This window comes from Olea europaea, chromosome 18, assembly GCF_002742605.1.
Source record: "Olea europaea var. sylvestris chromosome 18, O_europaea_v1, whole genome shotgun sequence".
NCBI classification, from domain to species: Eukaryota; Viridiplantae; Streptophyta; class Magnoliopsida; order Lamiales; family Oleaceae; genus Olea; species Olea europaea.
The window spans coordinates 12382920-12407881 of NC_036254.1; the positions used below are offsets into that span (position 1 = coordinate 12382920).

Sequence of the window (24962 nt, forward strand, 5' to 3'; positions counted from 1 at the left end):
CACTTGTTTCCCCTCGCTGGCTATGTCTACCACTTGCCCTGCAACTAGCCCTTGTGATCCAACCGCAGAGCCGAGTTCAGAAATGGCTTGAACCACTCTCTGGGGTGACACATTTCTTGGAGTCTTGGCTGCTACGTGTTCAAAAGAAAGGGACAACAGTGCGTCACCCGCAAGAATAGCAGTTTCTTCCCCAAAAACCTTGTGATTAGTGGGCTTTCCACGGCGCAGATCATCGTTGTCCATGCACGGGAGGTCATCATGAATGAGTGTCATTGTGTTGATCATTTCAACAGCACAAGCCATGGGCAAAACCATGGATTCTTCTCCTCCTACTATTTCACAAGAAGCAAGGCATAATACAGGCCGGACACGTTTTCCTCCTGCAAAAAGGGAGTACCTCATGGCCTCATGGATTTTAATTGGAGTTAGCAAAGGAACTGACTCGTCTAGAGCTTTGTTCACCATTTTTGCCTTCAATTTCATGTACTCATCAAAATTGAACTCAGGAAATACTAAGTTTAGGGGTTTGGAGGTCACTAGTTCTTCTTGGGCTTGTGATGACTCAGAAATAGAACTCTTTGCCACATGTTTAGGCTGAGTTTTCATGCAGAAGATATTAAGGTGGTGGCTGAAATAAGTTTTTGGTGAAGTTTTTGGTGGCAGAGAGAAGCCATTGTTAAGGTGTTTGTGAAGTACTAAATTTTCATTGCTAGAAATTGCTGTCAAGAATGCCATTGATCAATGTTAAGAAGAGACAATAGGTGACTGGGTAGGTTGTATAGAGACTAAAGCTATATTTATACAAGGCATCAATCCATTTACTATGAGATGCTCTTTTTGTTCTCATTTGATTATTGTTTAAGCTTCAAAATGTGGTTTTGGAACCTAGTGATACCAATTTTGGGAGTGGCTCATTTCTGTCTTTGTCTCTGTCTAGTAGTAAAGCTTGTCTTGTATATTTAAGAGTCAGGATCCAAAAGAATTGTAGCCGACTTCATATTTATCGAAAACAAGATTCAGTCCCCCCCCCCCCCCCCCCCCCCCCCCCCTTTTTTTGGGGGTTTTTTTTTTTTTTTTTTTTAAGTGGGGGTGTGGGGGTCGCTGAGGTACCCTGCTCTTTAATTCAGATCAACTTATTTGGCCCCTGTTTTTTGAAACACAGTATTGTTCATTAGCCAATATTAAACAAATTGTCCTGCAACCCATTGACTTATTGATGAAAGTGGACAATTAATCAATAATTTATTACTCAAAATAGTTGTAAGACTGCTCCCAATTTTAAAATGCTGTTACCTAATTGAAAACAAAAGCAAACAAGATGGAAATTAAGAAACGTGTATACTTTGAAGAGAAGGTATACGTTGATTCCAAACCCAATCCAATCAGTAGATTTTTTTCAGACAAACAAAAATTTGTTGACTTGAAGAAAATTTTAAACGCGGTCTACGTTAATCTCTCCCTCTCCCTGTATGTGGGACTCGAACCTATCCAAACTTTTTTGGTTAATCTTTTAGATGTTTGTCATAGAATTTGATGTTAAATGATGAGGTGGTACTTGACTCAATGTATAAAGGCGCGCCAAAGAATGCAAGAAACATATACGAGGCATTTTTTTCTCAAAAACAATGTTTGAAGCTCCATCTTATAAAATACAAAATTGGTTAATTGCTCAAGCACATCAACCAACACAAAAGAATGTCACAAATGTGTTTACATGCTTCGTGTCGATATCTATTTGAATGATCAACAAATGACTCGTTCTTCAGAATTTGCAACCTCGACAGTATCTCATGCATTCTTTGAACCATTTGCATGCCTAATGCGCTTCAATGGATGGAAAATCCCGTAATGGCTCTATTCCATGCAAGGTCTAAGCAGCAATCGAAACCTTTGGACATCTTAGAGGAGAATCAAATGCCTCTCTTATGTTTGAGGCTTACTTTAAATGCTCCTAATTGACTGTCAAAGGCCTGCGCAAATACACATGAAGGTATCAAAATGAATAAACTACAATCTTTATTCTTTTAAAAACATGGCTAGATTTTAATATTTCACACATAGGACGATGACATATATGCATCGTTACAAAAATTTTATTTCATGTTTTACTATGTAATTTTTAAATTACTACAAATACTGTTTCATATATGAAGTATATTTAAAAATACTAATTTCTAATAATAAAAACTGAATGACAATTTGTCATTGAAATATTTTGAATATTGCACACTTCACTGAGAATGGGTAAGGAATATCAATGGCTTCCGTTGCTTGAGCAGACTGTATTTCCCTCCCTCAATTGGAACCCAGAAACTAGCGGAATCTGCATCAAAAGTTTTCAAATTCGAAGCTCTATCCTGGGGCCAAACTATTATTCTTTCCTTTCTACCTCAACCAATCACAGCACATACTTTCCAAAAAATACACAGGCAGTGCCTGGAGTGGCTGCCCATAATGTTTCATTGGAAATTTGATAGCGAACTACTTTGAGCAAGAGTACCCGAAGCTTGGACGGACAGAGTAGTTTTCTGAAGCTGATGTATGCAAAATAATGACTAAATTTTCTGGGAAAAGCTCTTACTTTTTTTCTACATGGCAGAATCATATCTATAAAATAAATAAATAAATAAAAATCTCATCAGCCATTACTTGATACCGAACAAAAATTTCATTAAAATCTAAATTCACATAAACACAGTCGTCATTTCTAACAATCCAGATTTTGTAACGTTTATAGATAATAATAGGACAAGTTTTTCTTGGCTCTGTGACATCCATTACAATCTCTCTACTAACAATCTCGTATATATCTAGAAAACAGTGAAAATCAGGCGGTCTTTACAAGCTTTGTTGACCACTTATGAACCAAGCAACCAGTATCTCTAATTTTCACATCCATGAATCTCCTTTTGCCTTTAGCAGCTTCGGTTTCCTCAAAACTTGCCATCGACGCAGTACTCCTTAGAGGTGGTTGAGGATCGCCTGTCCCTATTGATGCCTCCACAACTTGATTCACCATTTCTAAAACCTCGCTCATTTCTGGTCGTGTTTCTGGGAGTCTGGCCAAACAATGATTGGCTACAAGTGAGAGTTTGTTAAACACATGCTTCCCTTAATGCTTCAAATCCAATATCAACTTAAACTTCTTAGTATCAGATAAAGGCTATAATAGAAAACAAAGGAATTTCAGAGAGAATACGTTGTTACATACTCCTTCAAGTAGGGTTTTTATGCTTGCAATAAATCCCCAATCAACGCAAGGTGAAATCAGACTTTGATTTGTGCGATAATAGAGTTTACATATTGCGTGAAATCTGTATGATGATCTCCCTTCATGCTTCAAATCCAATATCAACTTAAACTTCTTAGTATCAGATAAAGGCTATAATAGAAAACAAAGGAATTTCAGAGAGAATATGTTGTTACATACTCCTTCAAGTAGGGTTTTTATGCTTGCAATAAATCCCCAATCAACGCAAGGTGAAATCAGACTTTGATTTGTGCGATAATAGAGTTTACATATTGCGTGAAATCTGTATGATGATCAATTGTTGAAAGATTTTTTTGGGATTTTTTGGAGGAAGATGATTCTTGTTTGGGAAGAAGATGAATGTTGTTAGGGATTTCTAGATAAAACAACTTAAGGGGGTGTTTGTAAGTTACCTAAATGGGTAATTGGTACAAAACGTCCTTACATTTCAAACTTATTGTGGAAAAGGATAATAAGCACAAAACATCCCTACCTTTTATGATTTTTGTGGAAAATGTGCCTACCTTTCGTTTTTTGGAGCATTTCATCACATCTTTACATTTTCTAGTGCAAAACATCCTTTTCATTATTTCTCAATAAAAAGCTATAAAATGACTAATATGCCCTTCTATTTAAATTTAAAAAAAAAAACCAAATATAAAGAACTAATTGCAATCATTGTCCCTATTTTTAAAAAAAGTTCAAAAGAGTCCCAAATAAAAAAGTCATAAAAAAGTCCCTAAGCTTTAATCACTAAGTCATGCCACCACTCATCACATGAACATGCGAAATCTCCATTTCATTCATTTTCTTCTGATAATATTGTAAGCAGCTCATAATAAAAACAAGAGTGAACCGCCAATCCTGAGCAGATATGTAAAATCTATACAAATTTTTTGCACGTTTCATCCATTCGGAGTTGCTTCAAAGCTTGTTTAGACTTTCATTCGACCAAACTATATATCGACATGTATATATACTTGGCAGAGAAAATCCCATGTAGTGAAAAGCTCACCTTTTACCACACAAATCCAGGAATCTCAGTTCTAACCCAAGATAAAACGGTTTTGGGACGTACACTAGTACACTGATTTTTTTCCCAGCTGCTTCCCAATACTCCCTTAAGTTGAGAAATATCGTGACTTACAGCATATAGGGAGGAAGAGAGAGAGGGAGAGGGAGAGGGAGAGACAGAGGGGGGAAGAGTGAGAGACGAAAAGGAAATGGAAGAAGAGGAGAATAATTTACCTAGGAGGAAAATTTTCCATATACATGTAATTGTGATCAGTATCATCTGCTGCCTTAAATAGATTTTAAGATTAAATTCAAAGAGACATCTAGCATCACAAGCTTAACAAACTGCGGAAGCCTATCTAATCTTGTCCAAACAAAATCCTAAACTAAGACAAAATAAAATTGGAAAATTTTAAATTATTTTTGATGTTAGAAAGGAAATTTATAGGTTTCCATCACATCAACCAAGTTAACACACTAAAAGAGTACAACTGATATAAGAATAATTAATTTTTATATAGATTTCCTCCACTACAGAGCTCTAAACATCTTAAGAGCCTCAACTGGATAAAAATTCGGCACCTCAGTACGACAGACAACATATTATACAGAAGTATCAAATATGAACTTAATCCAGACTGCTAGAAGTTGTGAAATACTTGCAGAAGCATAGCATGTCTTAATTTACCCATGGTTGAACAAGAACATAAATAATACCAAAAATGAGGGGGGGGGGAAAAAATACTGATCATGTACTTACCAAATGAAGTAGGCCAAGACCAGGACCAAATCAAATGTTATAAAATTTTCAGGGTCACAACTTCGAGCTTTCAATTCATGGTGTCATTACACTGATTTTGACTTTAAATCAAAATATATTCAGCACCATCTCATTGATTTTGACTTTACAGGCTACCATTCTCAAAAATATAAGATCGGTAATTACCACCTTCATTCCTCCAGATATCATCCACTCACTGCAAATCACAGCAAACAATTACTCTCTCATAAATATCAAGCAATTAATGATTGGGCTTTCATATCAAAAGATACTTTTCAGAACAGATAAAACAGGGGAGATCGATATTTTTTCATGAAGATTTCAATTTAAATCAGTTCAATTCAGATCTCATAGCAACGACCCTAGTGTTAATTCTGCATTAGTAAAGTTCAGAGAAATACTTTATTTTCACGGATCAATTGTAAAATGTTCGTGGATACTGCATGTTTGGGAAGTGATTATAATTTAATCACTTTTGGTCAAACATTATTTTTATCCCAAGGGCCCACATCTTATAATTACTTATCAGACATGCGCTAGAACTAGTAAATTGTCAACGGTGTGGGTTATATCAAACTGTAATAAATGAGAAACATTAAATATGATGGTGGCATTTAATTTACTGGCTTCGAAGATAAGAAAGCAATTGCAATCACCCATCAGGCTTTGCAATTTCATCTATAGTATATAAATAAATCATCAATGTAAGGAAGATAAATTGTAATAATCCAAACATGGATTGCATGACAGATTACACACATATGGTCAAACCAGTGAAATTGCATTATAAGATTTTGTACAAAGTTTTCCTCCACAACAGAGCCATAAATTGGACCTTGGTTGAATAAATACCAAACATGAAAAATGCTGTTTTGCAGTTATAATAAAGTTAAAATACGAAGATAAGAAAGCAATTGCAATCACCCATCAGGCTTTGCAATTTCATCTATAGTATATAAATAAATCATCAATGTAAGGAAGATAAATTGTAATAATCCAAACATGGATTGCATGACAGATTACACACATATGGTCAAACCAGTGAAATTGCATTATAAGATTTTGTACAAAGTTTTCCTCCACAACAGAGCCATAAATTGGACCTTGGTTGAATAAATACCAAACATGAAAAATGCTGTTTTGCAGTTATAATAAAGTTAAAAATAGACAGTTACTTTATTGAATAAACATAAGAAACCCAAGAGAAATGATAATTGTTTGCAAAAGGTACATACCAATAGCAGTGGGCCATAGTCCAGGACCCAATCAAATACTTCAAAATTCTGAGGGTCACGATTTTGAGCTATTAATTCAATGTGTCACCACACTGATTACGAGGGTCACGTCTCTGAGTTATTAATTCATGGTATCATCACGCTAATTACAACTTCCAACCAAATTATATCAATCCCATCACATGGATTGGTACCAACTTGAATCCAAATATTTCCATGAAATGCTGATGAGCCTTTGTCACCCTCAGCAAATGACTGCCAATAAATCAAAAGACACTTGTCAGAACATATTAAACAGGAGACATTGATCTTTTTCTTTTCACAGTGTTAGATATGAAAAAAAAAAATATATCATTTTCAAATCTCAGTATGTCATTATTGCTATAATTTCTGCATTAATACAATTTTACATCTAACGGTTTATTTTCACTAGTAGATCAAGTTAATAAGGTTTCTAATCATTTAATTATTTCACACCATAAGAACTAATTGAAAATTTTCAATGGTGTGAAAAATATGTACTAAATGAGATACATTAAATATAATGGTGGCATTTAATTTACTGGCTTCATTTAGCATTTGCAATCACCCATCTGGCTTTACAACTGGCTTTAAAAATTTATCTATACTATATGACTAAAACTAAAGTGTAAGGAAGATAAATTGTAATAATCCACATGTGGAAATCCCGACAAATTTTCCATATATGGTCGAAACAAGAAATTGCATATAAATTTACCTCCTAACAACTTTATAAAACAATATAAAATGTTATGATAAAATGATCGATAAGTATAAATTTGCCGCTAAATTGAGACTTGACATCAAAATTCGGATTTATTTACTTGTAGAAGTCAGTTTTGACAAAATGTATAATCAATTTAATCAAAGTACCATGACATTACCAACTTTATTTGAGTTTTAGACAAATAAAGAAATTTTGGCATAGCCAACCTAATACAACTGTAACACCTTTCAACAATGCTTTACAATTATATAACTTTTCCCTTCTGATCAAGATAAATGATTAGCTGTAGCTTAGTTGTCACCATTGACATTTCACTTGTCGAGTTACATTAGCCAAAACGAACCAACTTATCTTTTCTTCATTTATATAATTTATCAAATGGTAAATATATGAAATTTTCAGCGCCAAGTTACCAAAAACTTAAGCTGCTAAGCAACTTTGGGTCTAAAAATTAAGCGACTGAAATGTTGAAGTCAGCGGCAATAAGAGAACTTTGTGTGTCAAAATATACGCTCTATCTATGTTTAGTTCATAACGGAAAGAAAAAATTGTTGGCAGCATTAAGTTTATGGAGCATTAAATTTATGGTGCTGTTCTCTATCCTCCTTTATAGGAGATATTAATGTAAATCTGTAAAAATGTCACAAACTACATTTCAATCCGTACATCTTAGCATAAAACTTAATTCCCTGGCTTATCATCTAAAACGATGAATTTCGTAGATTCAAGTTACCTATGATGTTTGGACTTGGGTACGGTTATGCATCTTAAGTGTCGGATCTTTTATTTTCTAAAATATAGGACATTGAGATATTTCGGCTAAAAAAATTCCAAATTTCGAAAACGAATACGTGAGTACATCTTTCAAGTTTCAATTTTTTTACTAACCCAAGATGTCAATTTGAATAGATCAAAATCAATTGTTCACAAAGAAGGAAATGAGTATTGAATAAAAGGTTAAGACGAACAAAATAGAATTTTGAGGCTTAATTTTCAATTATAGGAAGTTAATTACTAAGCATTATATAAAATAGAAAATAATGGACTAGATTGTAATTTAGACTTAATAGAGCAGTAAGTAACACTATATGAAGCCTATTTTTATTTTATGCAAACAAGCCCTAAGCCACCAATACAGAAAGGGAAAGGAGGAAAAAAGAAGAAAAGGGAAAGAAAAAAGAAAGATGGGGAAAAACCTAGTGCCGTCACCTTTCTCCACCCTATAAGAGATTACGTAAGGTTTATAGCCGGGGGAGGGGGAGGGGGTCATTTGATCAAGTTTGCACCAAAAAAGAAAAGGAAAAATATGAAGGGTGACTGATCAATCAATCAGATTTTCTTAATGCAACTTTTGGAAGCTAACAGATGAAGAACTTATAACCCAAGGGGAAAATAAATAACCGGGCGCAGATTAGGATGAGAATGTGCTCTTTTCAAAGTTCTAATGATGATGAAGTTGAAGAAGCGCAGATGATTTGATCTAGGTTATTGTCACTTTTAAGTAATTTCTTCATCTCACAGTTCATAGATGGAGGAAATGAAAGCAGCGGACAATGGTGCACGGTAAAGATATTTGAGCAGTAAGCAGAGCTGATGAATTTTTCCTAGGTTTTGGAATTAGTTATGGGCTACAAACAGGCACAATGTCAGCAAGATTTAACATGTAATCATGTCCAAAGCATTTTTCCATCATGACGCGATGCACAAGCCTCGAGTTGTTTTGAGACGTAGTCCTCACCATGAACCCAAAAAAAGGTCAAAAAATTACAAAACAACCTCCAAAAAAATTAACCAATCTTCATGAAAACCCTTTGACAGGAACCCATTTTTACATCTTCATATCCCCTAGTAGAAACTGGAAGCACCTCGTATTGCTATAGAAGAGTTTTTTGTTCGGTCCTATCATACTCAATGGTGAGTAGCCAACTATTTTTTATGTCTACAATACTCTACGTTGAGTTCTTAAAACAAGAAAAGGCTAAAAAGCTCAAGAATATTTTCTAAATAACTTGAATATATTGAATATAAGTTGTGATTACAAGCAAGTTCAACCTCCTCTTACATAGACATTAGAAGAAGACGTAATCTACTAATTCTAGTAGATTATGTAAAAGAATTAATCACAGAATAAGAAAACTAATAATTCACTCCACATAGAAGTAGAATTAACAAAACTAGTATATTTTATAAATACTAGGAATCATAATAACTAATAATAATTAAATCCTAAACCAATAGTAATAAGTGATATTGAGTAGAATTGTCCTGCATTTTTGGTTATAGTTTTACCATTCCAACATGTTTGTGAGGTCTTTACCTTTTAGACAAAAGGCACCATTTTCCCTTGAGAGGAAATAGTGTGACAATAAATAAGATTGGATAATTTTACCACTAGATCAATATTAGGATTAGATTCAATATATTACTTGTCTACTTGACCAAAGGCATTAGGTTACCATTATAATAATGAATCTAGTAACCCTAAGGAGTAGCTTAGTGGTTAGACCTTGGATCTGCTCCCCAATGTTCACTAATTCGAGTCCGCTTAAGGTCACTGAGGTGAATACCTGACTGTAAACTTCAGGGCCCCGTGGAATTGGTCAAGGTGTGCGTAAACTAGCTCGAATACCCACGATAATAAAAATAAAAATAATAATAATAATGAATCCAGTATATATGTTCCTAGGAAAATAACCTTGTCCATTTTTTCGAGTCTCAAAGGGCATTGAAACACATAAAAATTCTTTAACAAAATTGAAAATGAGATAATTTCACTTAAACCTTTTGCTTTATACTATTTCAACGTGTGTTAATAAAAAGTTAGACACTGAACATATTTAGTATGGTATGATTTTAACCCTTTAATTAAATTAAATTTACTTACTATATTGGAGATTTTAGTTTTTATAAATATTTATTGTGTATAAATATATATTATTATATAATTATATATATTAAGTGTTTTAGTAGGAGAATAAGTCTATGCCAACTCAAATTAAAACTATATCCCAACCCAAATCATCCCAATTATTTCTCCCCCATTTTCTCTCTATATACATATCTTTTTCCCTTCTTTCTTTTATGCTTCATAATTCTCCATATTTTTTAGAAGGAAAGAAAATTATTTTAAAAGTTTTGGAATATTTCAAGAGGCACAAAAATTTACAATTTTGTGAGCATCAAATCAAAATTTTCAAAGGTTTAAGGTAGGATGAATAGGGTGCAAGTAGATTGTCCCATTTAATTTTATTATTTCATGTTGATAAATATTATGCTAACGAATTGATATGATTGGATATGTTATGATACATGATAATGGGCATTCAGTACAAATGATATGATATGTTAGGAGCTCTTCTCAAATTCTAAAGTTATGATATGACAAAATAATTATTTAAATTCATGAATTGGTACTTTTATTTGGAATTGCACATATACTCGTGTCACACTGAGTAGTTCCTTATATTCACCCCTTTTTCCCCTACTTTTCACAGATTAGAATGGATTGTTGGTTGGCAAGCAATGAAGTGCTATCGTTGTGCCAGGGTTCATTGGACTTAATAAAGTAATTTCGATGTAATGTGGCTGAAATTTTAAATTCCAACAATAACTTTAGTTTTATTAATTTATTTATCTCTTTCCCTTTATTTGAATTCGAAACATGGAACTACATTGTTTGTCACGGTAAATATGTGAAATCAATATTTTATGATATATTTATTATCTATCATGTAAAATAAAACGTGTAAATTAAATGAATTAGCTTTTAGTGGAATATATTTAAGAAAATTGTTCACTACATTCGCATTTAGTGAGACATATATATTACACATGAATTATTTTCAGACATAACCATTTGTTTGTTTGACGATGTCCCTAGTAATAATATAGGGAGTAACTTTGCGAAATTGCTTGGAAAATATGTGTGTGTATATAATATGATAGAAAATCAATAAATTGTTGTGTGGATATTTCACGTGATAGTTTAAAAATAGCTATAATCCATCAGAAGGAAATGCTCCAATTTGTGAAATAAAATATTGATTATGTTTCTTGGGTCAAATGACTAATTTTGCACTTTAATTTCATGCAGCACTGTTTGATATATTTAAGGATGCCTTGAACTGGATTGTTATATTTAATTAGATGACGACAAAGTTAGCAACCCATATTCATTAATATTTTTGCTTGTCAGTATTAAATTTATGATTTTTAAAGCGCCGTGTAATTACGTCCCTAATCATTAACTTTTAGATTGATTTTCATATGATCTTTTCAAACATTTATAGACAAGGTAAGGTATCTAATTTAATATAAATAAAAAATTAATATTTGGTATAAAAAGAATATTATAGATTAACCTTGAGTAAACCATCTTTACATAAATCTATAAGAAATTATTTGTCATGTTAAATTTTTATGAAACTTTTTGTAGCAATTTAAAATTTTTAATTTGGGACATTACAATTAAAGAGGAAAATCATGTCATACAAATTGCTAATTATAATGTCCAATTTTTCATGATCATTATGTACCAAACATTCAATGTTATCTTTATCTCCACATCCTTGATTCTTTTAAAATGATTTAGTAATGTGAATTGAGTGATATTAAAAGATTTTATTGTATAGAATCTCAATAAAATCTTTTTCAAATGAAATCAGAATTTCATTAATACAAAAGAATTTTGGAGCTAATTGTTAGGCAAAGCCAAGAGGTGAGTAGTTTTTTCAAATTTTCAATATTCTCCACATTTGTCTTGCAATGACCATACTCAAGAGATCTAAGCCCTTGCTTTATTCCTATTATTCAAAAAAATCATTTTTTCAAAATTCATTTTCAATCACACATTCTTCAATAAAATAATATTACATGAAAATGCAAAAATTTTTTAAAATTTTTAACCACACATTCTCCATCAATCTGCTATTCAAAATGCATTATTTCCCCCAAAATAGGGATCAAGCAAGGGCTAAGTATTCAAGTTTTTCCTCCATGCAATCTTCTTGATAAAAAAGTTCTAGGCAAAAAAAAAACTATTTACTCGTATATATATGATCATGATTGTTCAGTATTCTAACAATGGGCAACATAGGAAAAAAATCAATTTCCACGTTTTGTGATTGCCACCACCTAGGCAATTTGAAGGTTTTGTAAAAAACTATGTTTCCACAAACAATTTTCCTCTCTTTTTTTTATCATAATTTGTTCAAAAACCTTATAAATGTAAAATTCTTATGAGAACCCAATCATATTAAAGGAAGTTTTGAAAATGAACTCATTGTTCATAACCGAAGGAAATGAAAGCACTAGTACGCAGTGCAGGGTACAAGGTGCAAGGATGTGATAATTAAACAATAAGAGTAACAAGAACCGAGTGGTATTAGAAGATTCGGAATCTCCACTTTCTCAAGTCTTTAAAAACTAATGATTCAAAAAATCGAATAACATGAACCATGTGGTGTTAAAAGATTTGATTGTATAGAATCTTCTGCAAATGAAATTACAAGTCAAATGCACCTTTAATATAAGGAATTGTGTAGCTAGCTGTAGGGTAAAAAGGAGAGTTATTTTCAAGGTACTAGCAGTTGTTTCGAGCTGTTATTTCCCTCCCAATGGCAAGGTCTTACGCGTTACTCACCCATCAGCTAGACAGTCGTTCCTCGATTTTGCTGAGGACTTGCGTCAATGTTTGGATTCTCTGTAGGGGCGAAAATGAGGTAAACACAGTGTTGTTGCTTTCCTCCGATTTGACTATTATTGTTAAAGAGCATGTACGGTGTCGAGGGTTTGAATCCCTCTTCACGCACAACCGGCCCAAAAGGAAAGTATCTTTTCCTTTAGGAGTAAGAAAATCATGATCAGGATAACGGACCAATGGCCCTCGAGTGCAAAGGTAAAAGGAAGCTTGACTTCAAGATCCATTGTCAAGCAGGGATGAAAGACAGCCTCAGTGATCCGACCGTGCCAAGGAAAAAGGGCGTCGCTCAACGGATAAAAGTTAGTCTAAAGATAACAAGATAATCTTTCCCAAATCTCACATTGATGGGAAGGTTGGCGCCTCAATGTCGGCTCTTCACCACCTGTATTATGTTCCAAAGGTTGGGCTTGTAAATAGAAATGGTTGTCATTCCATGGCCATACTTCGGAATTCTAAGTATTCAAGTTATTCCCCCATGCAATCTTCTTCTTATAGGATCAGGCAAAAAAAAATTAAATAAAATAAAAAGAAAAAGAAAGAAAAACTATTTAGTTGCATATATGTTATCCTGATTGTTCAGTATTCTAACTCTGGTCAAGGGAAAAAAATTTCCATTTCCATGATTCTGCTATTAGCATCAGCTAGGCAATTTAAAGGCTTGGTACAAACTATATTTCCACAAGACAATTATCAATTCGTTGGAAAAAAAACTATATCCCCACAAGACAACTATCTGCCCTCTTTCCAATATAAAATTTTGTCAGTTTGTTCAAAAACTTGATAAATGTAAACTTATTCAGGCTACTTTGCCAGATTGACAAACAAAAAGCAAAAGGAGAGAGAATATATACTCAAACCTAATAAGCCAAGCAATTTGGTTCAAGGTGTAAATTTCCGATTCATCGATTATCTCAATCCAGCTCCACACCGGCAACCCCTAATTTGAAACAAAAAGAAAGGAAAGGAAAGGAAAAGAAAAGAAAGGAAAAGAAAAATCAGTCAGATTTTCTTAATTTAACTTTTGAAAGCTAAAAAATAATTAAAATCATAATCCAAAAAATGAAAAGCCTGTCCAAAAAAATCGAGGGTTTTGGGGGGGCAAAAAACAAAAACTGCGTAGTAAACTACGAATGAGAATGCGTACTTCCATGGGTCTTATGATGATGATGAAGTTCAAGAAAAAAAGGATTACCTGATCTGCATTTTACGAACGGAGGAACTAAGAGAGGCGGACGGCTGATGGCGGAGATAACTGAGTAGAAAGCTTCACTCATGGAATTGTTATTGGAATTATTGTGCTTTGCTAGCTAAGTGTTACGCCCAATTGACACAACGCAAAGTGACATTCTACCATTGGTCCCAATTGAAAAAATGTCAGAGTACTTGAATGTGCAAGTAGAATAATCTTTTATTACTTATCCAATGTTTGACCTCCATTTTTATAAAACTCATTTTCTATCGCATTTTTCTATCAAATAATTTTATACGTAAATAATTTTTATTTTCATTTTTGAACAAATATTTTTTCAAAAAATTACTATTTCAAAATATATTTTTCTACCTCATTTTTGTATAAAATAATTTTATACGAAAATAATTTTTTTTTATTTTTTAACAACACATTTTTTCAAAAAATTACTATTTCAAAATATATTTTTCTTAAAAAAGCGCTCAAACAAGCGATTTTGGAATTGAAGTATGGGCTATGACCCGGCCCAATAGTTTTTAAGCCCATTAGCTGACTATTACTCAGTATTGATTGTGCCAAATTGAAAGGATAATAATAGATCATAGTGACTTACAAGGTAATATATCTATCTAATCTAACTACATATAAAAGAGGCAGTGGATGTGTTACTGTTCACAAGCCATTTTCTTGGTCGACTCAATCAATTTGAATGGAGCGGAGCCGTGTTAGCTGAGCCGCTGCTTGGAAGTGCGTGGCTTTCACCATTGCATCCCTATTTCCCTATCACTAGCTCCTATCCCTCTGAGTACTAACACACGCAACCATATCTTTATTCTCTTTTCAGAACCTCTCATCTCTCTTCACTCGGTACCATTTTCCAGACAACTATCCATACCATACTCGTCCTTTCTTCTTCTCTTTTTCCATTTTCTTTCTCCCAAGATTCTCTCTATGAGCTGCGTAATTTTGTCGGACCTTTCTGATGTCAATTCGAGCCTCCATGAGAAGCTATTCTTGAAGAATGATTGAAAGAGATAAATTGTGGGTTTCATTCGTAAACCCTTCTATTTTTTCGGGTTCCATCTCTTTTGCTTAAAACTCCATACATCTAAGCTTTGATAGTGACATTTATGATTCTAGGTTTCTTTACTTATGTTTCTCTCATTTTTCTATACGTGTTTGTTTGTTTGGATTTTCTTTTTTGGTAATTTATTTTTTTGATTGTGTCTCTGTACTGCAATTTAAGTTTTCCTGTTCATTATTCTGTATCTATATTTTTATCTGGGTTTTTATTTTTTATTTTTTTTGTTATCTTTCATTAGTTTCATTAGAAATTGATTTAAATATGAGGGGTTGATGTATTTTATTATTTTTGTATCTTAAATTACCCATTCATTTTTTTTTCCACAGTTTATGTAAAATTAATTTCCGTTTCATGATGAAAAATCTTTCATTTTTTGAATAAGTTCCCAATGCCAATTTAGCGTTCCGAAGGCTGCTCCATTTACTGCAGTTCTCAAATTTGCCGCTGAGGAATTCAAAGTTCCACCTCGAACCAGCGCTATTATCACCAACGGCACACACACACACACATATATAGTTTTTTTCTGAAATTTCTGATTGGATTTCGAAATTGAATCTCTTTTCGGCGTAGGGAGGATTTTACTAATCCAATTATTTTAATTTTGTGAAGATTGCTGCTTTTGGCTGTTTAATGATTTTTGGCAATTTTTTGGTTGAATTATTTGCAGATGGTGTCGGAATTAATTCTCAACAAAGTGCAGGTACTTCAGAAATTTCATTTATCCTTTAAATTTGTTGAAATTCAGTTTTATCGTTATTTTGAGTCTTTGACAATTTGTTTCTTTGAGATCAAGATGCAGCATTGGATGATTAGAGATTTGATATTACATTTTTGGCTGATGATGAGATATTACATTGTCGTTTATTTTATTTCCTTATTATTTATGTGCACTTTGGTTACGCAATATTGTATGAAACTAGACTAGAGTTTAACTTCTTCTTTTTCCTTCCTCAATACTCCCTATTGTTGTCAATCCATCTTACTAAATATGCCATAATTGTATAATGTATTGTTTAAGTACTTTTCCTTTCTTTCTACAAATTTGACTTAGCTTTGACAAGTGTGCTTGTTCAGAGGCTTATAACCTTTACTCCTTTTTTCTTCTCTCTTGTTTTATTTTTCTATAAGAATCACAAAGGTCAAAATGTGATATGTTCTCTTTTTGTAGTGGGAGAATTAGGTTGGGATAACGAATAACATTTGGATTTGGAAACTTTGGAAGGGAGTTAGGAGGTTTCTTACATGTTTAGAATGGATCATATTTTGCTCCATATTCTCCACCGCCATTGTGATTTTCTTTTCCCTCCTAGATCCCATTTCTCTATGATGGAAAGTTGGCTCCTTTTTTCTTCTACCTTTTTTTTTAAAAAAAGTTAATAGCTTCCCAAAAAGAGGAATTGACAATGTTTAGAATGAGTTCCATGCCCGCCATTCCTAACGAAAGCAGGAATGGAGTAAGGGTTGGACCTTTGAATGTAACGAGATCTCTCCCCGGGGGTTCTTATTGTTTTTGTGTTGCTCAATTTGAATTCTTCTAGGCTTTACTTTTTATGCTCATTTTCTTATGAGTTTTTAAATTCCAATTCTGTGATTAGTCTCAAATCAAAGCACTGCTATAAGGATTAATTATGTTGTAATTATTGCATTGTTCAGATTTAATGCTCTTCCTTTCAAGTTCGCTGCTAACTTAATAATACTTTGATTACAGTGCTTCACAAGGGAAACATTCTGAAACCTTGTTGCAAGTTGGGATTGAATTGATTGTTACAAAATCTCAGGCACTTTCTACAGAGGAAGAAGGTAGGAATTTCCTGGTATTGAGTTTGCAGAATTTCTTTCTAAGAGCGATCCTAATTTTTTTCAGTTTAGGAATTTCAATACACAGAACGACAATAGAACAATAATCTAGCTCAAATGGGAAGTGATATGGAGAGAGATGATGAAGAAGAAGCATCGGTGGGCGAAATCTTGCGAGATCGTTTCTGACTCAGCACAATCTCCATTGCAAAAGCCAAAGGGAAGAAAAATGGCATGTAAATTTCTTAACCTACTATGGCCTGTCTCTCGGATTTAGCCTTCAAATGTGCCCAGCAATTAGCTAAGGATCTCGAATTATTCGCTCAGCATACTGATCGCAAGTCTGTGAATATGGAAGATGTCATACTTTCTGGTGAGATATAACTCTTGCCATGGCATTTGAAGGATCCATGGCTTTGAAATTATAAAATTTAACAACCCGATTGTCCTAGCTTGTCTGACCAGACCTCCATCCTATTGTGTTTATCAATTGAATATGCATTACAATCATTTACTAAGTTGCCTATATAGATGAGCTGTTGGTATTTAAGCTTTTATTAGTTATTTCATAGATTTTGAAACATGATGTTCTACTACCATAACTTTAAATTTGGCATACTGCTTTTCCATCTGATTTGTCCATCTGTTGCATTGGTTAATATGACATATTATTGCCATAGTTGATGAGAATCTTATACAGCCTTCTTATATGATTTTCCATGGTGTTGAAGGACTTCACCTCCATGGTAATAGGGAAAAATTGATTTAGAGCTCATGTACTGGTATGTAGATTAACATCTTTTTGTACTTTTGTGTTCTATTATCTATAATCAAGCCTGCATGTCTTTCTACAATGGAGTGCTTTTTGTACAGAGTTGGTTTTATAATTGTCATAAGTTTAGAGAAATATTGAATTGATGAACAGGTATACTGTCATTTCACATGGTTTTCCTTTGTGGAATACAAGCTACATAGTGTTGTGCAAATCATTTTTTGTTCAGCTCATATGGTTCATATATTAGAGTCTTCAAGACTCTTAGCATAGGAAAGATATGTTACTTGTTAGTCGAGACAAAGTCATAAATTTATCGAAATGAACTTTTCAATATAAAGCGATCCACAAGCGATTTACCTTGTTGAGAATCACCAATTGTTCTTAGACCTTGGATAAGCATTCTCTATGAGCTGATAACATTGCAACAAATAAATAGTCATTTTTGTTTTTAATTTAATTGTCATTACTTGATAAGCTATACACAAACATGTTCTTGATGATACTGAATTTTCAGTCGCTGTAGGGTATTACGTGGCTCGAATGGATGATTATTAACTTAATTGCTTGGTAATGACAATAGAGTAGAATCCCATGAAGCAGACAAAACTAACTAGCCATTTGTAAGTATAAATACATTGGTTTTAGTTAGCTAAAGAATTTATATTCTTAAACATGGGACTATCATGCTATGTCGTTCTCACTCTACAGTGCAAAGAACAACTAGACGTTAGCTGCTACTGGCCAACTACATATTGCCGAGGATGACAGAAAATAGAAAATACGCCACATAAAGAAAAATAAGCATATCTGTTAAGAGCGCCTTCCAAGTTTGTTTTCTAAAACTATTGAGGATTATTATGAGCAAGCATATAATAATACACAAAAAGAACTATAAATAATTTTCATAAATTATATCTAATGAAATAAATTCGTTTTTTATTTTTCTTTAGATTGTTTAAATGCTTTTGCTTCATTTGTTTTTAATTTTATTTTTTTTCAATTATAATTTAAATGCTTCTCTTCATTTTTATTGAAATCTATTTTTTCCCCCAATTCTACAGAAAACATTGTTGTACACTTGTACTTAGTACTCTTTGTTTTAATGAAGACTGTAACAATTGGACCAAGTGAGTTTATGTGCCATATTTCTTTCATCCAAATTCAATTTATAAATATCTTCTGGTTATCTTTTTTTCTAATGGACATGTTTTTGTGCCTTTTAGGTTCTACTGTGGTTCCAATGATAGATAGTCATTCTTCGACATGTAACCATGGGCTTGATGCTCATTCAGAGCAAATGGTGTCCATGTCTACCGGAAATGAAGGCTTGTTTTCGATACCAAACAAATCACATATGTTATCTTGCCTTGTGTAATGTGAATTTTGTGGAGCTCTGAAATTATTGTTGTGATGGAGCTGTTAAATTGAAAGTAAATGATCCGCTGGCTGAATTATATCATTTATTTAAATCAAATTGTGCTGAATCCATTGAATTTAAAACTTACGTACGAACTTACAATAGCAATTTCTCATTCACTTACACTACATTACCTACTACACGTGCAACGCACGTGCCTACACTAGTTGTTTCTTAAATTTACCAACAGTAAGGCTGCTTAGTTCGATAATGGTCTATTTCTTTCCATTCACCGTCCGATCACGCATTTGAATATTTTGGTTAAAAAAAGAACTATGCTTAAGAGTTAAATTTGGATATGAAGCTCTTCATTTATTTCTCAATATTGATGAAAGACATGTTCGTGATTTTATTATCATAGGTGGCAAAGTTAATAGGATCCTATTTTTATGTCCCAGTGTCCCGTATTATGGTGACACGAAGGTAAAATCTATATTGACAAAAATGAATTCTTTCCGTAAGTATGTCATTCTCTATAGTGAGAAAAATGACATTTTTGGAGTTGAAAGTGCTATATTGAGATCTTGTCAATTTATGAATTATCTTCAATGCGAAGACAATCTACTTCTTAGCCTTTTTACAAAAAGTCTATATTCACTTCTTCATACTTGGCTGATGAGTTAACTATTGGAGCGCTTATTTAAAGGAGAGTTTTGGCTGATCGGGTAAAACGGTAAATCTAATATCACCATTTCCACAAGTTTTTCAATCTTCGAGATCCCGAGGATCAACTTTTTAGTCGAAAGGCAATCATTTTTTTTAAGAGAGAGTGTGCACATATGAAAGACAAAGTAGAAAGGAAAAGATTGATAAAAACAAAAATCTTTCATGTCCACTCCAAGCGACACTTTCCGCAAAATTCCGATAATTTTCCATTACTCCAACTCAAGTACAGTTAAAGTTGTATTTAACATTTGAAATAGAAAGAAAAATCTGGGAAATGCCTCATTAATTAATGACTTCAAATAAAGGATTTGTCTAAAACATCATAATAAAAATGGATTATTCTTGTTGTACATTGGTGTGTACATAATTGTGTACATAAGGGTGTCCATAATAGACACCCGGCGTCCCCCTATTGGAGGGGGTGTCGGTGGTCCAGGCGCCCCCTTCAATAGGGAGGCGTCGAGTGTCCATTATGGACACGCCAATGTACATGTAGCAAAGTCCAATAAAAATAGAGATAATGCGTCAACAAACAAATTCGACAAGTTGTTGAAGCATTCCAAGAAAATATCTATAATATATCAAGAAATTGATTCATAAAATTTATTCAACAACAACAACAATACTTTAGACATGTTAACATACACTAAATGAAGAGTACTCAAACAGAATCCTTTGGTTGCTTGTCCTGTCCTGTGACCAATATGGGCGAAAAAACTTGCTTCAAAACTCCTGTAATGAATCCCTTCCAAGCAGGTCAAATACCTCTCATGTTTGAGGCTTTATAATGCTTCTTAAATGCTTCTAATTGACTGTCAAAGGTCTACACAAATACACATGAATGTATCAAAATATATCAACAACAATGTTGATTTTTTATTTATTTATTTATTTATTATTATTACTATTTTACATGACTAGATTTTAATATTTCACACGGAGGACGATGAGATTTTCAGTTAACATTGCAAATGAAAATAATTATTCGTAAAGCAGAAACACAGAGCCAAAACATAGCATTTCTGAGCATGAAATTTCAGATAAGCGAGAGCCAAAACCAAATAAACTAGATACTGCCATAAAAGCTAAGCAAGATATAATAAACAAATACATGCATGACCATCCTAATTAAGCTTAATCACCAAGTCACGCCACCACTCATCTCAGGAACATGCAAAATCTCCATTTCATTCATTTTATTCTTATATATTTGAAAGCAACTCATAATGTCAACTGCCAATCCTATGCAGATCTGCAAATTCTATACAATTTTTGTGCAAGTTTCATCCATTCGGAGTTGCTTCAAAGCTTATTAAAACTTTCATTCGGCCAAACTATATATTGACATGTATACATACTTGGCAGAGAAAATCCCATGAGGTGAAAAGCTCACTTTTACCACACAAATCCAGGAATCTCTGTTCTTACCCAAGATAAAACTGTTTTGAGGCCCACACTAGTACACTGGTTATCTCTCAGCTGCTTCCAGATACTCCCCTCTAACTCTCTAATCTGAATTCAACTTGTGTAACATCACGATATACAGTGTACAGGGAAAGAGAGAGATTAGAAGCGGATGGGGAAAAGGAAGAACAAAGGAGAATAATTAGCTAGTAAGAAAATTTTCCATATACATGTAATAGTGATAAGTATCATCTGTTGCCCATAAATAGATTTAAGAAACTTAAATTCAAGGAAACTTTCACATCACAAGCTTAACAAACTACGGAAGACTATCTAATCTTGTCCAAATAAAATCCCAAACTAAAACAAAATAAAATTGAAAAATTTTATATTATTTTCAATGTTAGAAACGAAACTTTTAGGTTTCCATCACATCAACCAAGTTAACTGATTATTAGAGTACAACCGATACAAGAAAAATTAGTTTGTATAAAGATTTCTTTCAGTACAGAACTCTAAACATCTACATATGCATTTTTAAGAGGCTCAATTGGAAAAAATTCATCGACTCAGTGCACCAGACAACAAATTAGACGGAAGTATCACATATGAACTTAATCCAGACTGCTAGAAGAGGTGAAATACTAGCAGAATGTAGCATAGCATATCTTAATTCACCCTTTGTTGAACAAGAACATGGATAATATCAAAAATGAAAAAAAATACTGATTATGTACTTACCAATTAAGGAAGGCCAAAGACCAGGACCAAATCAAATGTTGTAAAATTTTCAGGGACATAACTTTGAGCTTTTAATACATAGTGTCATCACAATGATTTTGGCTCTCAATCCAAATATATTCAGCTCATCACATTGATTTCGACTATTCAGGCTACCATTCGCAAAAATACATTGGTATCTGCCACCTTCATTCCTCCATATATTGTTCACCCACTGCAAATCACAGCCAATAATTAATCTCTTGTAAATATCAAAAAACCAAATGATACTAGTCGGAATAGATTAAACAGGGGAGATTGATATTTTTCCATGGAGATTTTAATTTAAACAATTTCAATTTCAGATCTCAAACCAATGACCCGAGTGTTGATTCTGCATTAATTAAGTTCACAAAAATACTTTATTTTCACCGATCAAATGTTTGTGGACATAGCATGTTTGGGAAGTGAATATAGTTTATTCATTTCTGGTCAAACATAAATTTTATCCCCACACAATTACTACCCACTTACCATCCACACATTCCGCAGGACCTGCATCTTATAATTACATATCAAACAGGCACTAGAACTAATCAATTGTCAACACTCTGCATTATATCAAAACTGTAATAAATGAGTAACATTAAATATAATGGGGGCATTAATTTATTGGCTTCAAAGTTATGAAAGCATTTGCAATCACCCATCTGGCTTTACAATTTCATCTATAGTATATAAATAAATTATCAGTATAAGGAAGATTAAATGATTAATTTTAACAGTCCAAATGTGTATACACACATATGGTCATTGTAAGATTCATTTTATAAAGCTTTCCTCCGCAACAAAGCCCTTACTTCGACCTTGGTTGAATGAATACCAAACATGTAAAATGCTGTTTTGCAGTTATAATAAGTTAAAAATAGACAGTAGCTTTATTGAATAAACATAAGAACACAGAGAGAAATGAATATTGTTTGCAAAAGGTACATACCAATGGAAGTGGGCCATATTCCAGGATCCAGTCAAATGCTTCAAAATTCTGATTTTGACCATTAATTCAATGTGTCTTTGAGCTATTAATTCATGGTGTCATCACACTAATTACTACTTCCAATATAAATATATGCAGTCCCATCACATTGATTGGTTCCAACTTCAGTCCACATGTTTCCATGAAACGCTGATGACCTTGTGGTTTTTCAACCTCAGCGAATGACTGCCCATAAATCAAAAGACAATTGTCAGCACTTATTAAACAAGAGACATTGATCTTTTCTTCCATGGTGTTGGATAAAAAACTCATTTTCAAATCTCAGTTTGTCATTCATTCAATCCTGTCACATGGGCAGCAAAGGCATAGGCCCGGGTATAATTTCAGCATTAATTCAATTTTACATCTAACGATTTATTTTAATTAGTAGATCAATTATAGAAGGTTTCTAATCATTTGACTATTTCACACTGTAAGAACTAATTGAAAATATTCAATGGTGTGAAAAAATATTAAAACTGTAATGAATGAGATACATTAAATATAATGGTGGCATTTAATTTACTGGCATCAAATTTAGCATTTGTGGTCACCCCTCCGGCTTTACAACTGGCCCTAAAAGTTCATCCATTCTATATAACTTAATCAAAAGCGCAAGGAATATATATTGTAATAATTCACGTACGGATATGGTCAAACCAATGAAATTGCATGTAATATCTTCCTAACAACTTATACAACAATATAATATGTTAAAAATAAAAAGACTGATAAGTATGATTGCTGCTAAATTGAGACTTAACATATCGGAATTCAGAAATATTTACTCATAGAAGTCAGTTTTGACAAAATGTATCATCAATTTTAGCAAAGCGCCATGACATTACCAACTTTATCCTAGTTTTAGACAAATAATGAAATTTTGGTATAGCCAACCTAATAGGCTAATACAACTTTAACACCTTCCAACATTGTTATACAAGTAATGAATAGAAGAAGTTATTATATGACCGTTCCCTCCAATCAATCTAAATGATTAGCTGTAGCTTAGTTGTCCCCATTGTCAGTCAATTCACTTGTCAAGTGACATTCGCCAAAGGGAACCCAACTTATCTTTTCTCCATTTATTCAATTTATCAAATGGTAAACCCATGAAATTTTCAGCGCCAAAGTTACATTACTTTAAGCTGCTAAGCAACTATAGGTGTCAAGGACCACAACTTTACTTAGCCCCTTGATACTATCGCAGTCACAGTTTGCCTAACTTCGACCGCACATTGTAAATATTAATTCAAGTTTGAGTTGTAATTCTCTTTTTATTGTAATAGTTATTTGAGTTGTAAAATAGATCTGATATAAGTAAATGTTTATGATGATTCCTCGTCTTTTAAACGTCTACTCATGTCACTTAGGTTTTTCTTCCGAATGCTATTATAAGGAGTATTAGTCATTCAAATTCAAGCTCATTGGTGTCCGTCCCCTGCACCAGCAATTGTAATTTTCTACTTTCGTCAATTGTAATGTTCAGTTTTCATCAATCAATGTTCAATTTACTTTCAATGTATTCAAATTCTCTGTTGTAAGCTTTCTACAAAATTGTAATCAAATTTTCTTTCATCCCGACACGATCGAAAAAAGGCGGAAGGTAGTCTAGTGGAGCAGACTACTGCAGCACGGTGTCCCTTTCTGTGTCAAGAGGAAAGGCACCCCGTGAAAATTGGTAATAGAGCTGCGGCTCACTGTCAAAAAGGGATGAATAATCGAGAGAAATTTCTGTAAAAGGTAAAACTTTACTTTTGCCAATTTTGCATACAGTACAATCAAAAGAAAGATCAGAAGAACATGCTTTATTACCCAATAAATCAGAATGAAATAAAGTATGAAGTACATCCGAGTTTGGGTGGCCTAAACGTTTATGCCATAATTTAGTATCGGTACTAATAGCATTACATGCAAAGGAAAGTAAAGGAGAACTAGGGAAAGGAGAAATAAGCAAGGGAAAGAGTCATCCCACTTTAGGCCCCTTCGCGATCATCTTCCTGGACACTTGATTCTGCACAACACAACCAGAGCGAGAGAAATGAACATCATAATTGTTATCAACTAATTGACCAACCGAAATTAAATTTGTAGAGAGGTTAGGAGACACAAAAACATTAGTGAAGGAAGAGGAAAGATCACCAA

The 24962-nt window shown here is 33.2% G+C and overlaps 2 protein-coding genes, 2 long non-coding RNA genes and 1 pseudogene across 9 annotated transcripts in view; 1 reads left to right on the top strand and 4 right to left on the bottom strand.

The window, feature by feature from the left end:
- Window positions 1-721, bottom strand: part of LOC111366749 (heterodimeric geranylgeranyl pyrophosphate synthase large subunit 1, chloroplastic-like) — a 981-nt gene extending 260 nt beyond the window's left edge. The window contains exon 1 of the mRNA XM_022987448.1: window positions 4-721. Within this exon, the coding sequence (XP_022843216.1) occupies window positions 4-606 (603 nt within the window). The 5' untranslated portion in view covers window positions 607-721. The remainder of the gene's footprint in view (window positions 1-3) is intronic.
- Window positions 722-2649: 1928 nt separating this feature from the next.
- LOC111367481 lies at window positions 2650-8268 on the bottom strand. Of its 2 annotated transcripts, none has more exons than XR_002697829.1 (3): window positions 6281-8268; window positions 5025-5241; window positions 2650-3078 (listed from the first exon to the last, which is right to left on the bottom strand). It is a non-coding gene; the product is annotated as an uncharacterized LOC111367481 (long non-coding RNA). The 2 variants fall into 2 exon arrangements; XR_002697830.1 differs by having other exon boundaries at window positions 2650-3059; window positions 6281-8142.
- Window positions 8269-10091: 1823 nt separating this feature from the next.
- Window positions 10092-14093, bottom strand: LOC111367482. Its single transcript, XR_002697831.1, has 2 exons — window positions 13922-14093; window positions 10092-13666 (listed from the first exon to the last, which is right to left on the bottom strand). It is a non-coding gene; the product is annotated as an uncharacterized LOC111367482 (long non-coding RNA).
- Window positions 14094-15329: 1236 nt separating this feature from the next.
- LOC111367483 lies at window positions 15330-19043 on the top strand. 5 transcript variants are annotated; one of them, XM_022988388.1, is made up of 5 exons: window positions 15330-15702; window positions 16711-16802; window positions 16867-17172; window positions 18636-18701; window positions 18798-19043. In XM_022988388.1, exons 3-5 carry the CDS (start codon window positions 17055-17057, stop codon window positions 18947-18949), a joined length of 336 nt encoding a protein of 111 aa, XP_022844156.1. In that variant the 5' UTR covers window positions 15330-15702; window positions 16711-16802; window positions 16867-17054; the 3' UTR covers window positions 18950-19043. The 5 variants fall into 5 exon arrangements, 3 of the variants coding, with proteins under 3 accessions (XP_022844156.1, XP_022844154.1, XP_022844157.1); XM_022988386.1 differs by having other exon boundaries at window positions 16872-17172; XM_022988389.1 differs by having other exon boundaries at window positions 16888-17172.
- A 1080-nt stretch (window positions 19044-20123) lies between these two features.
- Window positions 20124-24962, bottom strand: part of LOC111367485 — a 40458-nt pseudogene continuing 35619 nt past the window's right edge.

Excerpts from the sequence above, each read along its gene's own strand:
- LOC111367483 (XM_022988388.1), top strand. The coding sequence starts at position 17,055 with ATGGCCTGTCTCTCGGATTTAGCCTTCAAATGTGCCCAGCAATTAGCT. Across the intron at positions 17,173-18,635 it reads GGAAGATGTCATACTTTCTG|AAAACATTGTTGTACACTTG; the intron begins GTGAGATATAAC and ends CCAATTCTACAG. Across the intron at positions 18,702-18,797 it reads GACTGTAACAATTGGACCAA|GTTCTACTGTGGTTCCAATG; the intron begins GTGAGTTTATGT and ends TGTGCCTTTTAG.